We start from the raw sequence: 15,562 nt of genomic DNA on the forward strand, positions 1-15,562 counted from the left end.
AAAAAATATTCAAGCATACACACTGAAAAAAAGCACTGAGCAGCCAACAAGAAAACCCAGAACCGTAGGACCTAGATGTCGTATGTACCGTCATAACCAATCTCTACAATTGAAGGGGAGGAGGAGAGGAGGGTGCATGAGAGAAAGAGAAAGAAACCAGTATGGTACATGGAACTGAAAAATAACAAATAATTAATGCACAGAACTAACAGACCTGTTAAATCCCATGCATCTGGGGGAGTCTCCCTCCTTTGGGGCCCCAATTTTATCACCCTTATTCACGCTGGGGAGTACCAACCTCACAGAAGTACTCACACTAAACTCTATGGGACTGCTCACCAAAGTAAGTACTACTCAAGGAAGGAAGGGTGACAGAAATCAGGAACCCAAATTAGTTCTAGGGATAGCATTAAAAGTCTCTTTGGTGATGAAAGGATTTTGCTGTATTTGTCAACCAAGATTTTCAATAAATGAGTGAAACCTCCAAATCTCATTCATATGGTCACCCCTCCTCCCCCGCAGTGTGAGACACCCAGCAAATGACCCCTGCCAAAAATAACAATAATGCAGGCACACTTTTATCTTTCATCCTGGTGCTGAAACATGAAACACACAAGCACAGACACAGGAAGAGGGACCCAGAAGCAGAGAGGGTTAGCTGTGGGGTAGGAAGATGAAGGGAAAGGAAGATGTGCGTAGGGCAGGGCAGAAGGATGGAGGAAGGCACACAGGGTAGGAGGGGAGCAGATAAAGAACTGAAGACGGGGAAGAAAAGGCTGGGGAGATAAGCAGATGTTGTCGGAAGGGGGTGAACAGAGGTGAAAGCCGGAGGGGGACGGGGGGAGGAAAGGGTGAAAGGCGAAGGAGGGAGGCTGTGGGGAAGGGGGAGGAGGAGGAAGCACAGGGCAGGAAGCAAGCAGGCCGGAGGGAGGGGGCAGGGGCGGGTGCGCCCGGGCCTCTCCCCTCACCTGGCAGCCCTTCTTGTGGTGGAACCCGACCACCACGATGTGCAGCACCGGCCCCCGCTGGCTGCCGGGCGGCGGGGGCTTCCCCTGCGTCTCCATGGAGCCCCGCGGCGGCCTCTCGGGAGGGTGTTTACAGCGGGCCGGGCTCCTCTGCGCGCCCCGCCTCCCCCGCGCCGGGGCCGACACGGAATAAACCCCGAGCCGGCCAGGGCCGCTCCGCTCTCCTTGCCTGTGCCGCCCTCCTCCGCTTCCGCAGCGCCGCAGCCGGCCCGGCCCGCCCCGCCGGGGGTGGAGCGGGGCGGGGGCGGCGCAGAGCAGCCTGCCTCCTGCTGCGAGACCTTCTGGCCTTCCAGCTGCTGCCTGGCCCTTTCCTCGCCTTCCTCTTCTCCTTCGTTTCTCTCCTTCTCCTTCCTTCCATCCTGCTGCCGCTCTCTCTCTCGTCTTCACATGCTGGAGAAGGACGGGGGCTGCAGGGCCAGCGGCTTGTGATACCACACCCATTTGGTGGCCGTACTGTACCTCCCGCCTACATACACACACACACACACCCCCCCTACATCCTTTGGAAGCCTATTCTGTCTACTTTCAGATGAGGCACGGGGACGAGCTGTCAAGTCGTTGCTGTAAAAACGGGGGTAAACAGTGACATCCTCAACAGGTTGAAATGACCACTCTGAAATAGTTGCAGTCATTTATTTTAAGTGGCTGATGCTATATCTTATTTCAAGGCATACAACTGGGTTTCTTTGTGAGCTCAACGCACCACAGCAGCTATCCAAAGGATAAAACATAAACAAATAATCAATGTGTACAGGAATCACTGAAAAATAATAAGACCGGTGACATTTCTAGTTAACATCATTATCATCATCATGATCTCTGTTGAGAGTGCATGGGTTTCCACGGTTTTCATTGCCTTGAACTTAGCATGTACATAATTCTGTGCTGGAAAGACTACAGACAAAGTTGATTGTGCAGCAAGCCCCTACCCGTACAGGCACAAATAAGGTCTTGAAGAAGCTCAGAAGCGATTGGGCCCTTGAAGAATACAGGAAGTAATTAATCATCCACATTTTCCCATCCATGTTGCAATGGTGATCCAACATCTTGTTTACCAACGTGTGAAGACATCCAAATCTTTGTTTGCCAAGATGTTTTGACATAATCTTCAAAAGTGTCCTCACATGGTGGGAGTTTGGCCAGAAACTTATCCTTCATGCTGGCTAGGTTGAAGCACAAGTAATTCAGGTCCCTTTGGTTCTTTTTTCCCCCTTGCTGTGGTCATACAGCAGTGCTACCAACTTCCTTGCTGCAGAAATTCTGACTTGTCCATTGCTCTCTTTCAATTTGACAAGTAAATTCCCTTGGTTTGATATGAAACACAGATTGTTTTTCCCCCCAATACCAAATAGGAATGACACAGAATCATTGTGACGGTCCCCTCTGGTGTTATCTGGACCAGTGATCTGTTAGGTCACTCCAGTCCTTGACTCTGGGAGCCAGCCTTACCCTGCTGTGTTGTGAGAACCCCCACTCCCGGGCTGTTCACGCACAGCTTCTGGCATGTAAGCTGCTCCTTGGATTGTCAACCAAATGACACTAGCCAATATCTCCAGTCCCAGACACAACCCTAGGAATCTCCATTTTGCAGTGTGCAGTTATGCCCGCTGGACGCTACAAGCTTATATGACTTTATCAATTTAACAAAGAAATTGATATGTACCAGGCTTGGTATCCCAAGGGGAGTTTCTGACATGCTTCAAACCAAACGCACTCCTTCAGGTAGAATAAACAAACAGCTTTATTAATATCAAAGATCGATTTTAAGTGATTATAAGTCAAAGCATAACAAGTCAGCCTTGGTCAAATGAAATAAAAGCAAAACGCATTCTAAGCTGACCTTAACACTTTCAATGCCCTTACAAACTTAGATGCTTCTCACCACAGACTGGCTGGTTGCTCTTCAGCCAGGCTCTCCCCTTTGATCAGCGCTTCAGTCGCTTGGTGTGGTGTCTGTAGGTGTAGACGGAAGAGAGAGAGAGAGAGAGAGCATGGCAAATGTCTCTCCCTTTTATCATGTCCTTTCTTCACTCTTGGCTTTGCCCCCCACCCCCATCCCAGAGTCAGGTGAGCATTACCTCATGACAGTCCCAAACTGACCAAAGAAAGAGGGGGGTGACTCCCTCAAGAGTCCAACAGATTATTTTGTTGATGTCTAGGCCAGTGTCCTTTGTTCCTGTGAGGCTGGGCTAGGTTTGTCCCACACGTGCCCTGATGAGGTATGAACTGCCTCTCAGCTCTTGGAGAGTTTTTGCCTGCATCATGAGCCTTCTGAAGACACCCAACATGACAAACTTTGCATTGGATACCACACAATCATTTTATAAAGATGAACATGGGCGTGTAGAGTATTTCCCCGAGGTACAGAGCGTCACACAGGCTCTCAGTCATTAAGCTTCTTTGTGGAAATCAGATGAAAGGACTCTCTTTCTAAAAGCATTAAAAAAAATGCTTCAGGAAAATCTCAGCATTAACACAATACTCAAGGGCTCAGACAATAACTATAGATCAAAGCCTATAATTACATAATATTTCTTAGCTTCAACAGAAGTTCTATTATATATAAAATATACTTTAGGGAACAAAAGTCTGTAGGGACAATCTGCCCTGGCAGCCAAATGATTAGTTATTAGGCCTTTTCTGTCTCACTTTTTTGATTGTTAGTATAATTTCAAGAAAGAAAAGTGATATGAAATATTAGCCACTGTCTCCTTCAGTGATGAGCTACATCACTCAATACTATAAAAAGGGCAGGGGAATACCTACTTTTCATATGCAGTATAGCAAAGAAACGAAGTTTGAAACTGCTCTCACTACTATGCATTTTGTGATGTAAACATTGGATAAATCCTACTTATTGTTTCCGAATGAGATTTTTTTTCATTGTTCAAAATTCTCTTTCCTGCTATGTGAGGCAATAGAAAGGATAAAAGATTCTTCTGCAAAAAGCCAGGTCATGTAATAAAACAGGGAGCCTGCTGATATATTTTAAAGCAACTTGCTTGCCATATTCTCTGCATATTCTGCAGCTTGCCCTATTCATTTTGTACCTGTATACTTATGAAAGAGGAAGGGAGGTGGATGCTGTGATATACACAGTTGGAACAGTCACAGACACATGCAAAGTGCACCTTCCTTATGGAATTTACTCACTCTGTGCATAGCTATTATACAAACAACACAATTAACCATATGTTAACCATAGCCCTCTTATAGTTAGCTGTCATATTTTAATAATATTGACTGCTACTATACCATTGGCACAATAATTAGAGGAACTTTCTTTATCTGTTACTGCATTCTTCACTAATGACAACCAGGAATTGCCAACCCTTTTTTATTTGCCGTGACGCTTCTTTAATGGATATGCTTTAAATCAAATTTCTCCGATTAGAAACACATTTCCACATCCACTATAATATTCTCTTCGTTGAAGTCTCAAACATACATTTCTATTTCTCAGATAAAGGCTTCAATTCAGCAGAATTTTATCTTCAGCTTTTCCACTGCAAACGACTTTGGAATATACCTTTGCACGTAATTCTGTTTATTTGCTAGTAGTGTGACCATTTGCAGAATTAATTAGCGTAGAATTTGTATTTGGTTCTAGTTTAGACAAATTATATGTGTGGAGATAGGGCATATCACAGGGTGAGCTGGCTTTTAGAGGAGTTGGGACTCAGCTGCACCTGTGCCAGGCTTAACTCACCTCCCCAGATGAATGAAATGAGAGCAAAAGGGCCACATAATGGACAGCATGTGAAAAAACAAAAAAATTGCCTTCTGGAATTGAAGAGCAGATAGTGAGCAGAAAGGAGAGTTGTGAGCATTGTTCTACAGAGTGGGAGGCTGGTCAGGAAAAAGCCTCTGAGAGCTAGTCTATGTTGGTCAGGGGAATTCTTTGAGTTTTGTGTTTAAACAACAAATTGTGCCCTGAGATAAGGGCCTGAAATAGACTTGTGTGTGTCATTCATTCCTCTTTGGACTGGTGAGACAGCCACCAGCATACAAGGGAAATGGAGGGGAGGAAGGACAAGGAAGTTAGTGATAGCAGAGAGTGGAGTTCAATAGTATGTCTGCATGTTCTACAGAGTATGAGGAAGTCAAAACTTGCTTTATACAAACACATAGTTTGTGTACATGCATGTTGTTAGTGCTAACCAAATTAAATGACCAAAAAACTTGGCTAACGCAGAGTTAAGGTTGTCCAGTGGTCTCTGGTGCCCTAACAGAATGTGTAGAATGCATAACTTAAGCTTCTGAAAACCAAGAAATGAAAACTTAAGGTGACACAAATGTGAAAATTAGGAAATACAAAGTTATGCTTCCCCATGCAACACAGTCTTCACTCTGCTCTCCCAGGAGTTGGCAATAGCCCCACTGGAATTGATCAAGTACGAATGATTCACTTTGAGCCTTTCCCCCTGCACCCCCAACTCAACTTTCCTCCTTGCCACCCCATGCCTCTCATAAGCTTGGAGGGGCCACGGAGAGGTGGGAAAAGTTGTGGGGCTGTGAAGTGTGCCTATACCAGTCAGAGACAGCAAGGGGCAGAAGAATGGAGATGCAGAGTCCTACCTCAAAGCTGGGCCCAGTATATGGGGAGCGGCCTCTCCCTATCCATCTGCAGCACAGAGGCTGAGAGGTGAGAAGTAGCCCATTCATCTCAATTAGATTTTCTCAGCAGAATGAGAACATCCCATGGAGATGAATACAGCTAGAAACAGTAGGTCTGAGATGTATGAACTGCACCATTCAACTCAGTCGGTGTTCTCATGCCGCTCCTCAGTGTCAGTACTTGTGAACCTGTCCTATGCACTAAGCATGTTGTCAGTTCTCAACTCTTCACCTCCACATGTGCTCCAAACGTTCCTGTTCTCAGCTCCCCATCCAGAGGGGTAGCGTCCTCCCCGATCTGGACACACAGAAGCAGAAGGGAGTTAAGGAGAGGGTCTCACATGAGGGGGGAGGGGAAGGGGCTCAGACTCCCTCAGAGGGGCATGGCTCCTCCAAATGTCAGCTCACATAAGAGGGTCAGGGAGAGGATCCCTCCAGAAAATGGAGTCACTTCTAAAATAGCTGTATTACTCAGAGCCCATTTCCCAAAAGTATAAAACCACTTTGATGCAGACAAATGGTAGTAACATTCCCACTGATCATTCTTAGATTTCTGACAAAGGCAGAGTTTAAATTCACAGCGCATGGGTGCAGCTTAGGTTCAATAGCCACAGCATATTCCTTTGAACTACCCAGCTGTTGAAGCAACAGCCTACCTGGGAACCATCTTGCTTCAGCAGGGTCCTAGTTTTGCTGCATGGGCATGTGCACATTTCATTCTTTGTGGCTCCACCTACTTTTGCAACAACTCCAAATAACTTCTTCAAGATAACCGTCCCAGAGGGGCAGCAGGTGCCATCCACTAGCTGAGATAAATCCCGAGTGACAGGTTAGGGAGGATCAGAGCCATAGTCTCAGCCCTAGATGAGGGCAAAAAAGTTGGAAGAATTAGTTGATTTTGTAAATAGTAGATGCTGTATCTCAGGAACCCCATACTCAAATGATCCCAAATTTGTACCAGTAACATTACAGAGAACCACATGAGGCACACCAAATTTCAAGCCAATCTGAGTAAGCACAGGAATTTTAGGCCACTTAGAAGAGCCAACTTTTAAACGGAAAGTGAAGCTTAACCTAAACTCAGAGCAAAGCTGGCACTCTCTTATAATATGGTATTGATGCTAACAGGTGCAGAGTTAAGGCCACAGTGACATTTTTGTTTAGGCCTTGCCTACACCACCTCCCCGAGAGGTGGTTGCTAGAATTCTTCTGTCAACCTAGTGCTGTCCACACTGGGGGGGGGGGGGGGTTAAGTCAGTTTAGATACGTCTCTCGGGGTGTGGATTGAGAGATGTAGCTATACCAATGGAAATTCCTAGCGTAGACCAGGCCTGAGTATTTGATGTAGCATTGCCACCCCTGCGGAACAAAAACCTGGGCCATCCAGGAGGTCCCGGAGCCCATCAAACCGGACAGCTGGTGGCAGGGTATATCCAGCACCTTTGCGGATTTCCCAGGGCAGCTACCACCAAAAAGGGACTCTCCTGGGAGAGCCTGGACAGGAGCCAACCCTAATTTGGAGCCTCAATGTCAAAGCCCCTGCGTTTTCCATTGAATCTGGAAGGAGGTGGCGGCGGCGGAGTGCTCAGCAGCTCTGCCACTCAGGCCCTGCCCCGCTGCAGCCCGAGCCTCGGAGCGGCAGCCGCCCGATTGCTCTGCCATCCATTGGCCAGGGCTGCTGGCGGAGGGAGCTGAAGCCCTCTCTTCCGATAGCTGCGATTGGTGAGGTCTGGTTTCAAGATGGCGGCCAACGCGACGACCAACCCGTCTCAGCTCCTGCCGCTCGGTAACTAGCGCCCCCCCGCCCAGGGACAGGGGGGTGCTGGGCTTCTCCGGTCCGGGGTCGGGGAGGCTGGCGGGAGGGGCGGTCTCGGGCTCCCCTCCTGAGCGCGTCGGGTGCTGCTCCCGCCCCTGCTCCGGCGCTTCCCCAGGGCTCCCGCCCCTGAGCTCTGCAGCAGGTCCGGGCCTGCTCTCAACCGGCGGCGGGGCTGGGTTGCTGCACTTCCCGCCGCCGGTGAGTGCTGGGGGGTGGTTCCCTCCTGCCCCGGAAGCCAGCGCCCCACCCCCCCGCGGAGGCCTGGGGCCTGCCCCCACCCGAAGGGGGGCTGCATAGGGCCCCAGAATAGCTAGGGATGGCCCTGCCGGGGTGGGGGTGGTTGTTGCTGGAGTCCCCCTCCAATCCGGCGTGTCTGCAGTGCCTCCTCTTCCCTACAAAAGCATGTTCTTAACTCGGATGCCGCCGCTAGCCGTGAGGGGCAGACCGGCTCCTCCGGCAGTGGGGCCGCGATTCCCAGCTCGAGGAGACCCAGCCGCCAGCTCTGGCCCAGCTCCCTCGCTGTAGCAGTCGGAGTCCCCAGACAGCGTCTGTGGGGTGCCCGGCTGTGGGCTACGCTCCAATTTTAACTTGTTTAGATTTAGTGCAACTGTCTCTGTACCCGTTGGGGAATCATACCCCCAGCTACACGTGCAGAGACCTTCCTGAAGACTCATCAATTCAGCACTTGTCTACACTTAAAACGCTTCAGAGTGGACACTACCTATCCCAACGGGAGGGGTTCTCCCATCGCTGTAGTTAAACCACCTCCCTGAGGGCTAGTCTAAGGGCTTGTCTACACTGGCACTTTATAGTGCTACAACTTTCTCACTTAGGGGATGTGAAAAAAAACACCCTACCCTCCCCCCCAGTGCAGCAAGGTTCAGTGTTGTAAAGCGCCAGTGTAGACAGTGCACCAGCGCAGGGAGCCACGCCCCTTGTGGAGGTGGTTATTTAGAGTGGTGGGAGAGCTCTCTCCCAGTACTCTGCCCTGACTACACAAACCATGTTAAAGCACTGCCAGCGTAGACTAGCCCTAACTAAAAGCTACGTTGGCACAGCTGCTCTGATGCATCTGCACTGCTGAGAGAGCTCTCCCAGTGGCATAATTACTCCACCTTCGCGAGAGGCGGAAGCTGTGTCGGTGGGAGAGTCTTTCCCACTGTCATAGCACTGGTGTGGACAGTGCTTAGGTCACTGAGCGATGCAAATTACAGGTTTTTTCACACCCCTAAGAAACATAAGCAATATCAATGTAAGTGGCAGTGTAGACTTGCCCTGAGAGGCGGTAGCTAGGTCAATGGACTTAGGTTGCCTTAATGCTGCTCAGGGGTGTGGATTTTTCACGCTGCAGACCAAAGTACTTAAATGGACCTAATTTTCTAGTGTAGACCAGACTAGTTTGAGTTGAACCCCAGGTTCCTCTATAACCTTTAATTGAAACTGCTAGCCAGAGTTAAATACTGAGTTGCCAAGAGTTCACTGCTAGTTTAACTGGAGTTAAGTGTACACTTTTTTTTTTCGAGTGAGATATACCCATTGATATAAGTAGGGCTCTGCATGGGCAAAGGGATTTCCCAGTGTGAATCTGATGCAGGGTTTAGGCTTTTGTTAATGGCCAAGTAAGAGAACTCTCTTGTCTCCATGTTATATATATTTTTTTTTTTAAGTGACTTACGCCTGGTCTGCCCTTAAAACTTAGGTCAACCTAGCTATACTGTTTGGGGTGTGAAATAGTCACAGCCCTGGCGAGAGAGTTAAGCCAACCTGAACCCCATTGTAGAGACAGTGCTAGATCAACAGAAGAATTCTTCCATTGACCTAGCTACAGCCTCACAGAGAAGTGGATTTACTATAACAATGTAAGAAAACCCCTTCAGTTGCTGTAAGTCTCTATGCTGCAGCTGTGTTATTGTAGCATTTCTAGTGTAGACATACTCATACGCGTCGTTACAGGAGGGTGGAGTGACTACAGAAGAACCTCAGAGTTGCAAACTGACCAGTCAGTCACACACCTAATTTGGAACCAGAAGTATACAATCAGGCAGCAGCAGAGACAAAAACAAAACAAGAAAGACGCCAAATACAGTAGAGTACTGTGTTAAATGTAAACTACTTAAAAAAAAAAAAAAAAAAAGGAAAGCAGCATTTTTCTTCTTAATAGTAAAGTTTCAAAGCTATATTAAGTCAGTGTTCAGTTGTAAACTTTTGAAAGAACAACCATAACATTTTGTTGAGAGTTACAAACATTTCAGAGTTATGAACAATCTCCCTTCCTGAAGTGTTTGTAACTTTGAGGTTCTACTGTGTATAGTACCAAAACAATTTGCAACTTTTCTTTTAACATTTAATAAACTGAATCTGCAAAATGCACTTTCTTAACTGTTCTGGGAACGTTCTTTCAAGCAAAGAGATGGTGATGTCAAAAAACAGTGTGTTGCTGGGGGAGGAAAAGTAACCTCGGTGAGCAATCTCTTGGCAGCTGACCAATGGTTGGTTGGTTAGTTTCTCCAACAGAAATAAATATTTTTCCTCAAATTAACTTTTCCTTATGTAAGATTATATTTCTCCCAAAGATTTCCTAGAATCAGGAACATTAAGAAAAAATGGTTTATGATTAATAGGATACAGACAGAAAATGTGTTGAAGGTTCCTAAAATGTAAATTATTGATATACCCGGAAAGTGCCTATCACATTGTGGGCACGACCAAAACAGATGATGAACAGTAATAATAATATTCTACCTTCACTACGAAGTCAGTTGCTACATACTTAAGCTTGGGAGGATTATATTTTTATCCCTAAATATTGGTAAAAATTGATTTCACTGTACACAAACTTATGAAAAAAATATTTCCATCGATACTTTAAATGTACAAGGGCAAAGTAAGAAAAATGTTGCTTGAGAACTTATTAGAGTTTAATATAAGGATATTTGTATATTTTGACAATTTATTTTTACATTATAAAGCTTTAAGTTTTTGAATTTCAGTGTCTGTCATTAAATAATTGTCAGATCCTCCATAATTTACTGTAGCTGTGAAAATTTAAATGGATTAAAAATTGGCGTGAGGGGAAATGCTTAAAGCCCATAATTTTGCAAAGCTGTGAAAATATAGATAAAAAGCTTAAAAATAAACATCTGTCAAAATTATAAAAGTGAAAATTAAATTCTGCTAAGCCGATATATATATATATAGAGAGAGAGAGAGAGATAGTGCTCAATGTGTTCTAGGTGTTTTACGGATATTTTAGGATGCACCTTATGTATAATAGATAATACAAATAAAAACTATTTTTGCATATACATTTGAGTATTCTTGGCAATAATTTTGAATGTGTACAATTTTGCCACATTCTTTAAAAGGAGTGTGTTAAAAAGATGACTTTAGTATATGTTTAAATTTAGATTGTAATCTTGTATAAAATATTTTCTGATTTACAGAGCTTGTGGACAAGTGTATAGGTTCACGTATTCACATTGTGATGAAGAGTGATAAAGAAATTGTTGGCACACTCCTAGGATTTGATGACTTCGTCAGTATCCTTTAAATGGAATATTTGCTATTTACCAATTTTCTTTTTAGAATAAGCGTAATTATTTATCTGTTTGGTTGGATATTTTGAATTAGGTGGCTAGAATGTATGCTTCTACATCTTGCATGGATAAATATGCCACACTAGCTGAAATTATTTTAAAAATTAGGTCACACCATTTTTATAAAATGAAAATACAGGTAAAGTTATTAAATCAAGGATATTTTAGTTTTTTGTTTTCCTTGACGGTAGACTTCAGATATGGTGTTAGAGGATGTTACAGAGTTGTAAGTATTGCCTCTGTTTCTTTGTGGCTACTGTGTGCTTTTTTTTCTTTCCCATTTACAGAAAAGGTATATTGAATTAGGAAGCAAACCATTTTGACCTCTTTAAAAGGTTTGACACAACTGAGTAATTTAGGCTTCAAATTTAAACTATTTGTAAATAATCCAATGGGAATTCATCCTGTACAGCCAGCTCTTAAATAGCTGTGTGTGGCAGGTGGCAAAGTCAGGTGCTGAGTGTGCTTAGCACACCAGTATCCAGGCTTTGTGGTTTGGCTCTCTATTCTGACTGGTAGGTAACAGGTCATCTGCAAACCAGCTATAGAGCACTTAAAGATGTATTGCCTTTGCAAAAGGTGAAACATCTTGTACCTCTTCTTCACTGCAAACAAAGTGTTTTTGAACTCAACCTGGTAGCTCATGTGAAGGCTATAAATTGCCTTGTCTTTACTAGGATTTCACATTGTTAGTTGACTCGGGTTAAGGATTTTTTAATTTTTTTTTTTTTGGGTACTGAAGTCGGCCTCACAGAATGGCTGCCACGCATTTTGTCATATTAAATGTTTTAACCTTTCCTGTTTGGCACCCTTGATTTTTTTTCCCCTGAACTCCATGTTGAATTCTCCATTAGTTTAATGTTTGCTATGACACATAGACAAAGAGTTAAAAAGTAGGTGTAGTCTGGGATAAGAAGGCATTTGTTCCCTTATCTTGCAACGTTATTCATGTTACCAGTTGAAACTCTTTTTCTTATAAAGAAAAGGAGTACTTGTGGCACCTTAGAGACTAACAAATTTATTTGAGCATGAGCTTTCGTGAGCTACAGCTCAGTTCATCGGATGAAGTTCATGATGTAGCTCATGAAAGCTTATGCTCAAATAAATTGGTTAGTCTCTAAGGTGCTACAAGTCCTCCTTTTCTTTTTGTGAATACAGACTAACACGGCTGCTACTCTGAAACCTGTCTTTTTCATATGTTGAGGCCAGTGGAGGGTGTCCCAAAACTGTATTGTGATTCATCTAAATTCTGTGTTACTCTTGGTAAATAACCCAGCCTATTATAGCGCCTTGTGTAACTACAGCTCTTACCACAAATCCAGATTTATTTTGTAAACTTTATATACTAAATATTTTTCTTCCTAATGTTTGATCAGCGAAATCACACCTGAAGGAAGAAGAATCACAAAATTAGATCAGATCTTGCTAAATGGAAATAACATAACAATGGTAAGTCAGGTGTACTACTTGTTTTTGACTGGTTTTTAGTATATGTGGAATTCAGTTATTGACTAATTCATTCAAGTAAGATTGAACTCATATTTATTTTAAATTTTAAACACATGTTCTGACAGAATAATCCTTTGAAATTTCATACTGTAATCCTAATCTTAAATTTCTTGATTACACATGTTCCATGTTATATTTTGAAAACAAAAGTGAAAATGTAAACATGAACTTAGTTGTATCTTAATGTACAGTAAACTTAAAACATAATACTTCTGATGCATGCGAATGAGGGCTGAAGCAGTAATTGATTATTGTAGGTCTGATCCTGCAGCCAATATCTTATTTTTCCTATTGCCTGCTATGAGAGTATGGGCCTGATTTTTCACCAGAGTAGCTTAAGGCCCACTGTAATCAGAGGGACTAAATACTTGCTTAAGTGTTGTAGGATGAGGGCCTGAAGGACTAAAGACTGCACAATAAATACCTATCATGATAATCGTTTTGTCTATTGTCTTTAAAGAAAAAAAATCTTCAATTTTTGTTTCTTTTCTTAGAGAGAAATGTCAGTAAAATAAATGATAGTTCCTATATCTTTTTTACATTTCTTTCTTTAATATTTATTGAGTTAAAGCATCAGCTCTTAAACTGTACTCTGAAGAGAGCACGTGGTGCTGTCTTGCCTATTTGTTACAACTGCATCTGCGAATGTCCAGGCTCTTCATTGCAAAGCAAGTCTGTTTATAAAAGCAGCTGGAAATGAGCAGCCAACCTGTATACCTCTATTTTGGGTTGCTGCTACACAAGAAGAAGAAGAGGCGACAGGAGCAGAAAAACTGTTCCTCATTTAGGAAGCAAACTACTTTTAAAAGTGTGCTATTGTGTTTTTAAACTGAAAATCTTCCCACCAACTGAATGCCAAAGAAAAGAAAATTAGTAGCAGTTTTTTATCTAGACATTCCTTTTTATTGTGTTGAATGTTCCTACATTCCTTGGTTTCTCATTCCTGAAACATCTACGCGTGCATTTATCTGGTGGCAACTGGAGTGAGGAAAAAGTTTTATTCCATCATGACTTGTTGGCTAAAATACATAATATAAAATGAGAACATTTACACTGGTAAATGTTCTGCTCAGGTACTAATCAGTCATGGTATAAACCAGGGGTCTCAAACTCAAATGACCACAAGGGCCATATGAGGACTAGTGCATTGGCCTGAGGGCTGCATTACTGACACACACCCCTTGCTGGCCCCGCCCCCACTCCATCCCTTCCATGAGGCCCCGCCACTGCCGCACTTCTTCCCACCCCTTTCCTGCCCCCATTCCAACCCCTTCCCCGAAGTCCCCACCCCAAGTCTGCCCCCTCCCTGCCCTCAGGGGGTGTGGGCTCAGGGCAGGGAATTGAGGAGCAGGGTGCTCAAGGCAGGGAGTTGGGGTGAAGGAGGGAGTGTGGGGTGCGGCAGAGAGTTGGGGTGCAGCAGGGGTTTGGGGTGCAGGCAGGGGGCTCAGGACAGGCAGCTGGGATGCAGCAGGGAGTTGGAGGGTGGGATACAGGAGGGGTTCAGGCTCCGGCCTAGCGCCGCTTACCTAGAGTAGCTCCAGGGTGGCAGCGGCGTGCACTGGGGCCAGGGCAAGCTCCCTGGCCCCGGCCCCACTCCGTCCGGGAAGCAGCTGGAACCATGTCCGGGGGGGGGGGGGGTCCGTGCGCTGCTTTTGCTGCTCCTCCAGGTACCTCCCCGAAGCTCCCATTGGCCGCGGTTCCTCGTTCCCGGCCAATGGGAGCTGTGGGGGGCAGTGCCTGGAAGCCAGGGCAATGTACGGAGCCCTCTGGCGTGCGTGCCTCCCCCCCACCCCGGGCTGCAGGGACGTTGTGCTGTGGGGGCTGTAGTTTGCCCACCCTTGGCCTGGAGGTAGGCCGCGGCGGGGGGGGAGTAAGGGTTACTTGGCGGACTGCAGGAAATAGCCCCGCCAGCCACGTGTTCGAGACCCTTGGTATAAATGATACACAATATAGGCTAGAAAATTTAAGAGGAATAGGAGATTAGCAAGCACAGGAAGTTTCACAACATTCCACTGTCTTATAAAAGCTATAATGTCACTCATTTTATCTGATTATTTAGCTGCTCTTTGAAAGAGTAGAATTAGGGGGTGATTTAGTTCAAATTGGGTCAGTTTACCTATAAAAGTACACATGTGTTATGTTCTAGTATTACTTTAAATTTTCCATCTGTTGTAAAAATATTTTCAGTAGTGTTTAATAATAAATATGTACAAAGCCATATCTGACAATTCTCACTTTAAATCTTGAAATCAAACGTGTACTATGTTTCTTCATACTGTATCTCTTAAATTGTCCTTTTCTTATACAGCTGGTTCCTGGAGGAGAAGGACCTGAAGTGTAAATTGATTCATTTGTCGTCTATGAAGACTCTTGTTATATATTCTGTTATCTCAATGGAGTGCTTTTAGTTTTTGTTTACATTTGAAGTTGATATTTGATAAAAGGTAAAATTTCCTATTCAGGAAAGATTCATTACTGATGCTGACTTTGTAAGTTAAAATCATGACTTTATTGTAAAGACTGATCTGCTGTTCAGAATAAAACAAACATTTTTTTTTGTTAAATATGCTGGTTGGTTTTTTTAATGCAGTAGAAAAGATATCTGCAGTTATAATAATCTTTAAAAATAAAAAATAGGAAGAAACAAGGCACTTGAGATCAGAAAGTTAAGGCTGAGACTCAATCTCTAAGTGGCTCAGAAGTATGTCCATTCTCACTTATATATGGTTTAAAATAGTACCACTCAACAGTAAGTAGATTCTTCTGGATGCTTTTCCTCTAGGCCCAGAGGGCTCAGCTCATTGGATGTGATTCCATGTTTGTTAGAGCTTTTCTAAATAAAGTAAGAAAATGGTGCAGTCTTTAATGTAATGGACAAGAAAAATGGAGATTGGCTCTAAAGTATGCCCCCTGCAGCTTATTCCCTCTTTACACTCTTTCCCTTTGGTCTCCTCCTGCCTTGGAGAAAGATCACAGCTGCCTGCCATTACTGCATAGAT

The 15,562-nt window shown here is 44.3% G+C and overlaps 2 protein-coding genes and 1 long non-coding RNA gene across 4 annotated transcripts in view; 1 reads left to right on the plus strand and 2 right to left on the minus strand.

Annotated features, from left to right (window-relative positions):
• The window catches only part of AVL9 (AVL9 cell migration associated), a 79,803-nt gene extending 78,270 nt beyond the window's left edge, over positions 1–1,533 (minus strand). The window contains exon 1 of one of the 2 annotated variants that reach the window (XM_048839031.2): positions 969–1,533. In XM_048839031.2, coding sequence (XP_048694988.2) covers positions 969–1,466 — 498 coding nt within the window. In that variant the 5' untranslated portion in view covers positions 1,467–1,533. The remainder of the gene's footprint in view (positions 1–968) is intronic. The other variant, XM_048839032.2, reaches the window with a different exon arrangement.
• Positions 1,534–2,748: 1,215 nt separating this feature from the next.
• Positions 2,749–6,877, minus strand: LOC125631796 (uncharacterized). Its single transcript, XR_007355069.2, has 2 exons — positions 6,299–6,877; positions 2,749–3,455 (listed from the first exon to the last, which is right to left on the minus strand). It is a non-coding gene; the product is annotated as an uncharacterized LOC125631796 (long non-coding RNA).
• A 418-nt stretch (positions 6,878–7,295) lies between these two features.
• On the plus strand, positions 7,296–15,127 carry LSM5 (LSM5 homolog, U6 small nuclear RNA and mRNA degradation associated). Its single transcript, XM_048839029.2, has 5 exons — positions 7,296–7,428; positions 10,902–10,997; positions 11,253–11,280; positions 12,431–12,503; positions 14,872–15,127. The coding sequence occupies exons 1-5, from the start codon at positions 7,383–7,385 to the stop codon at positions 14,902–14,904; spliced, it is 276 nt and encodes a 91-aa protein (XP_048694986.1). The 5' UTR covers positions 7,296–7,382; the 3' UTR covers positions 14,905–15,127.
• Positions 15,128–15,562: the final 435 nt, after the last annotated feature.

The sequence above is a fragment of the Caretta caretta genome, chromosome 2 (genome assembly GCF_965140235.1).
Source record: "Caretta caretta isolate rCarCar2 chromosome 2, rCarCar1.hap1, whole genome shotgun sequence".
NCBI classification, from domain to species: Eukaryota; Metazoa; Chordata; order Testudines; family Cheloniidae; genus Caretta; species Caretta caretta.

Bases quoted from the DNA above. Each gene is read 5' to 3' on its own strand.
- LSM5 (XM_048839029.2), top strand. From the start codon at position 7,383: ATGGCGGCCAACGCGACGACCAACCCGTCTCAGCTCCTGCCGCTCG. The intron at 10,998-11,252 runs GTATCCTTTAAA...GGTAGACTTCAG, and splicing joins AGGATTTGATGACTTCGTCA to ATATGGTGTTAGAGGATGTT. The intron at 12,504-14,871 runs GTAAGTCAGGTG...TTTCTTATACAG, and splicing joins ATGGAAATAACATAACAATG to CTGGTTCCTGGAGGAGAAGG.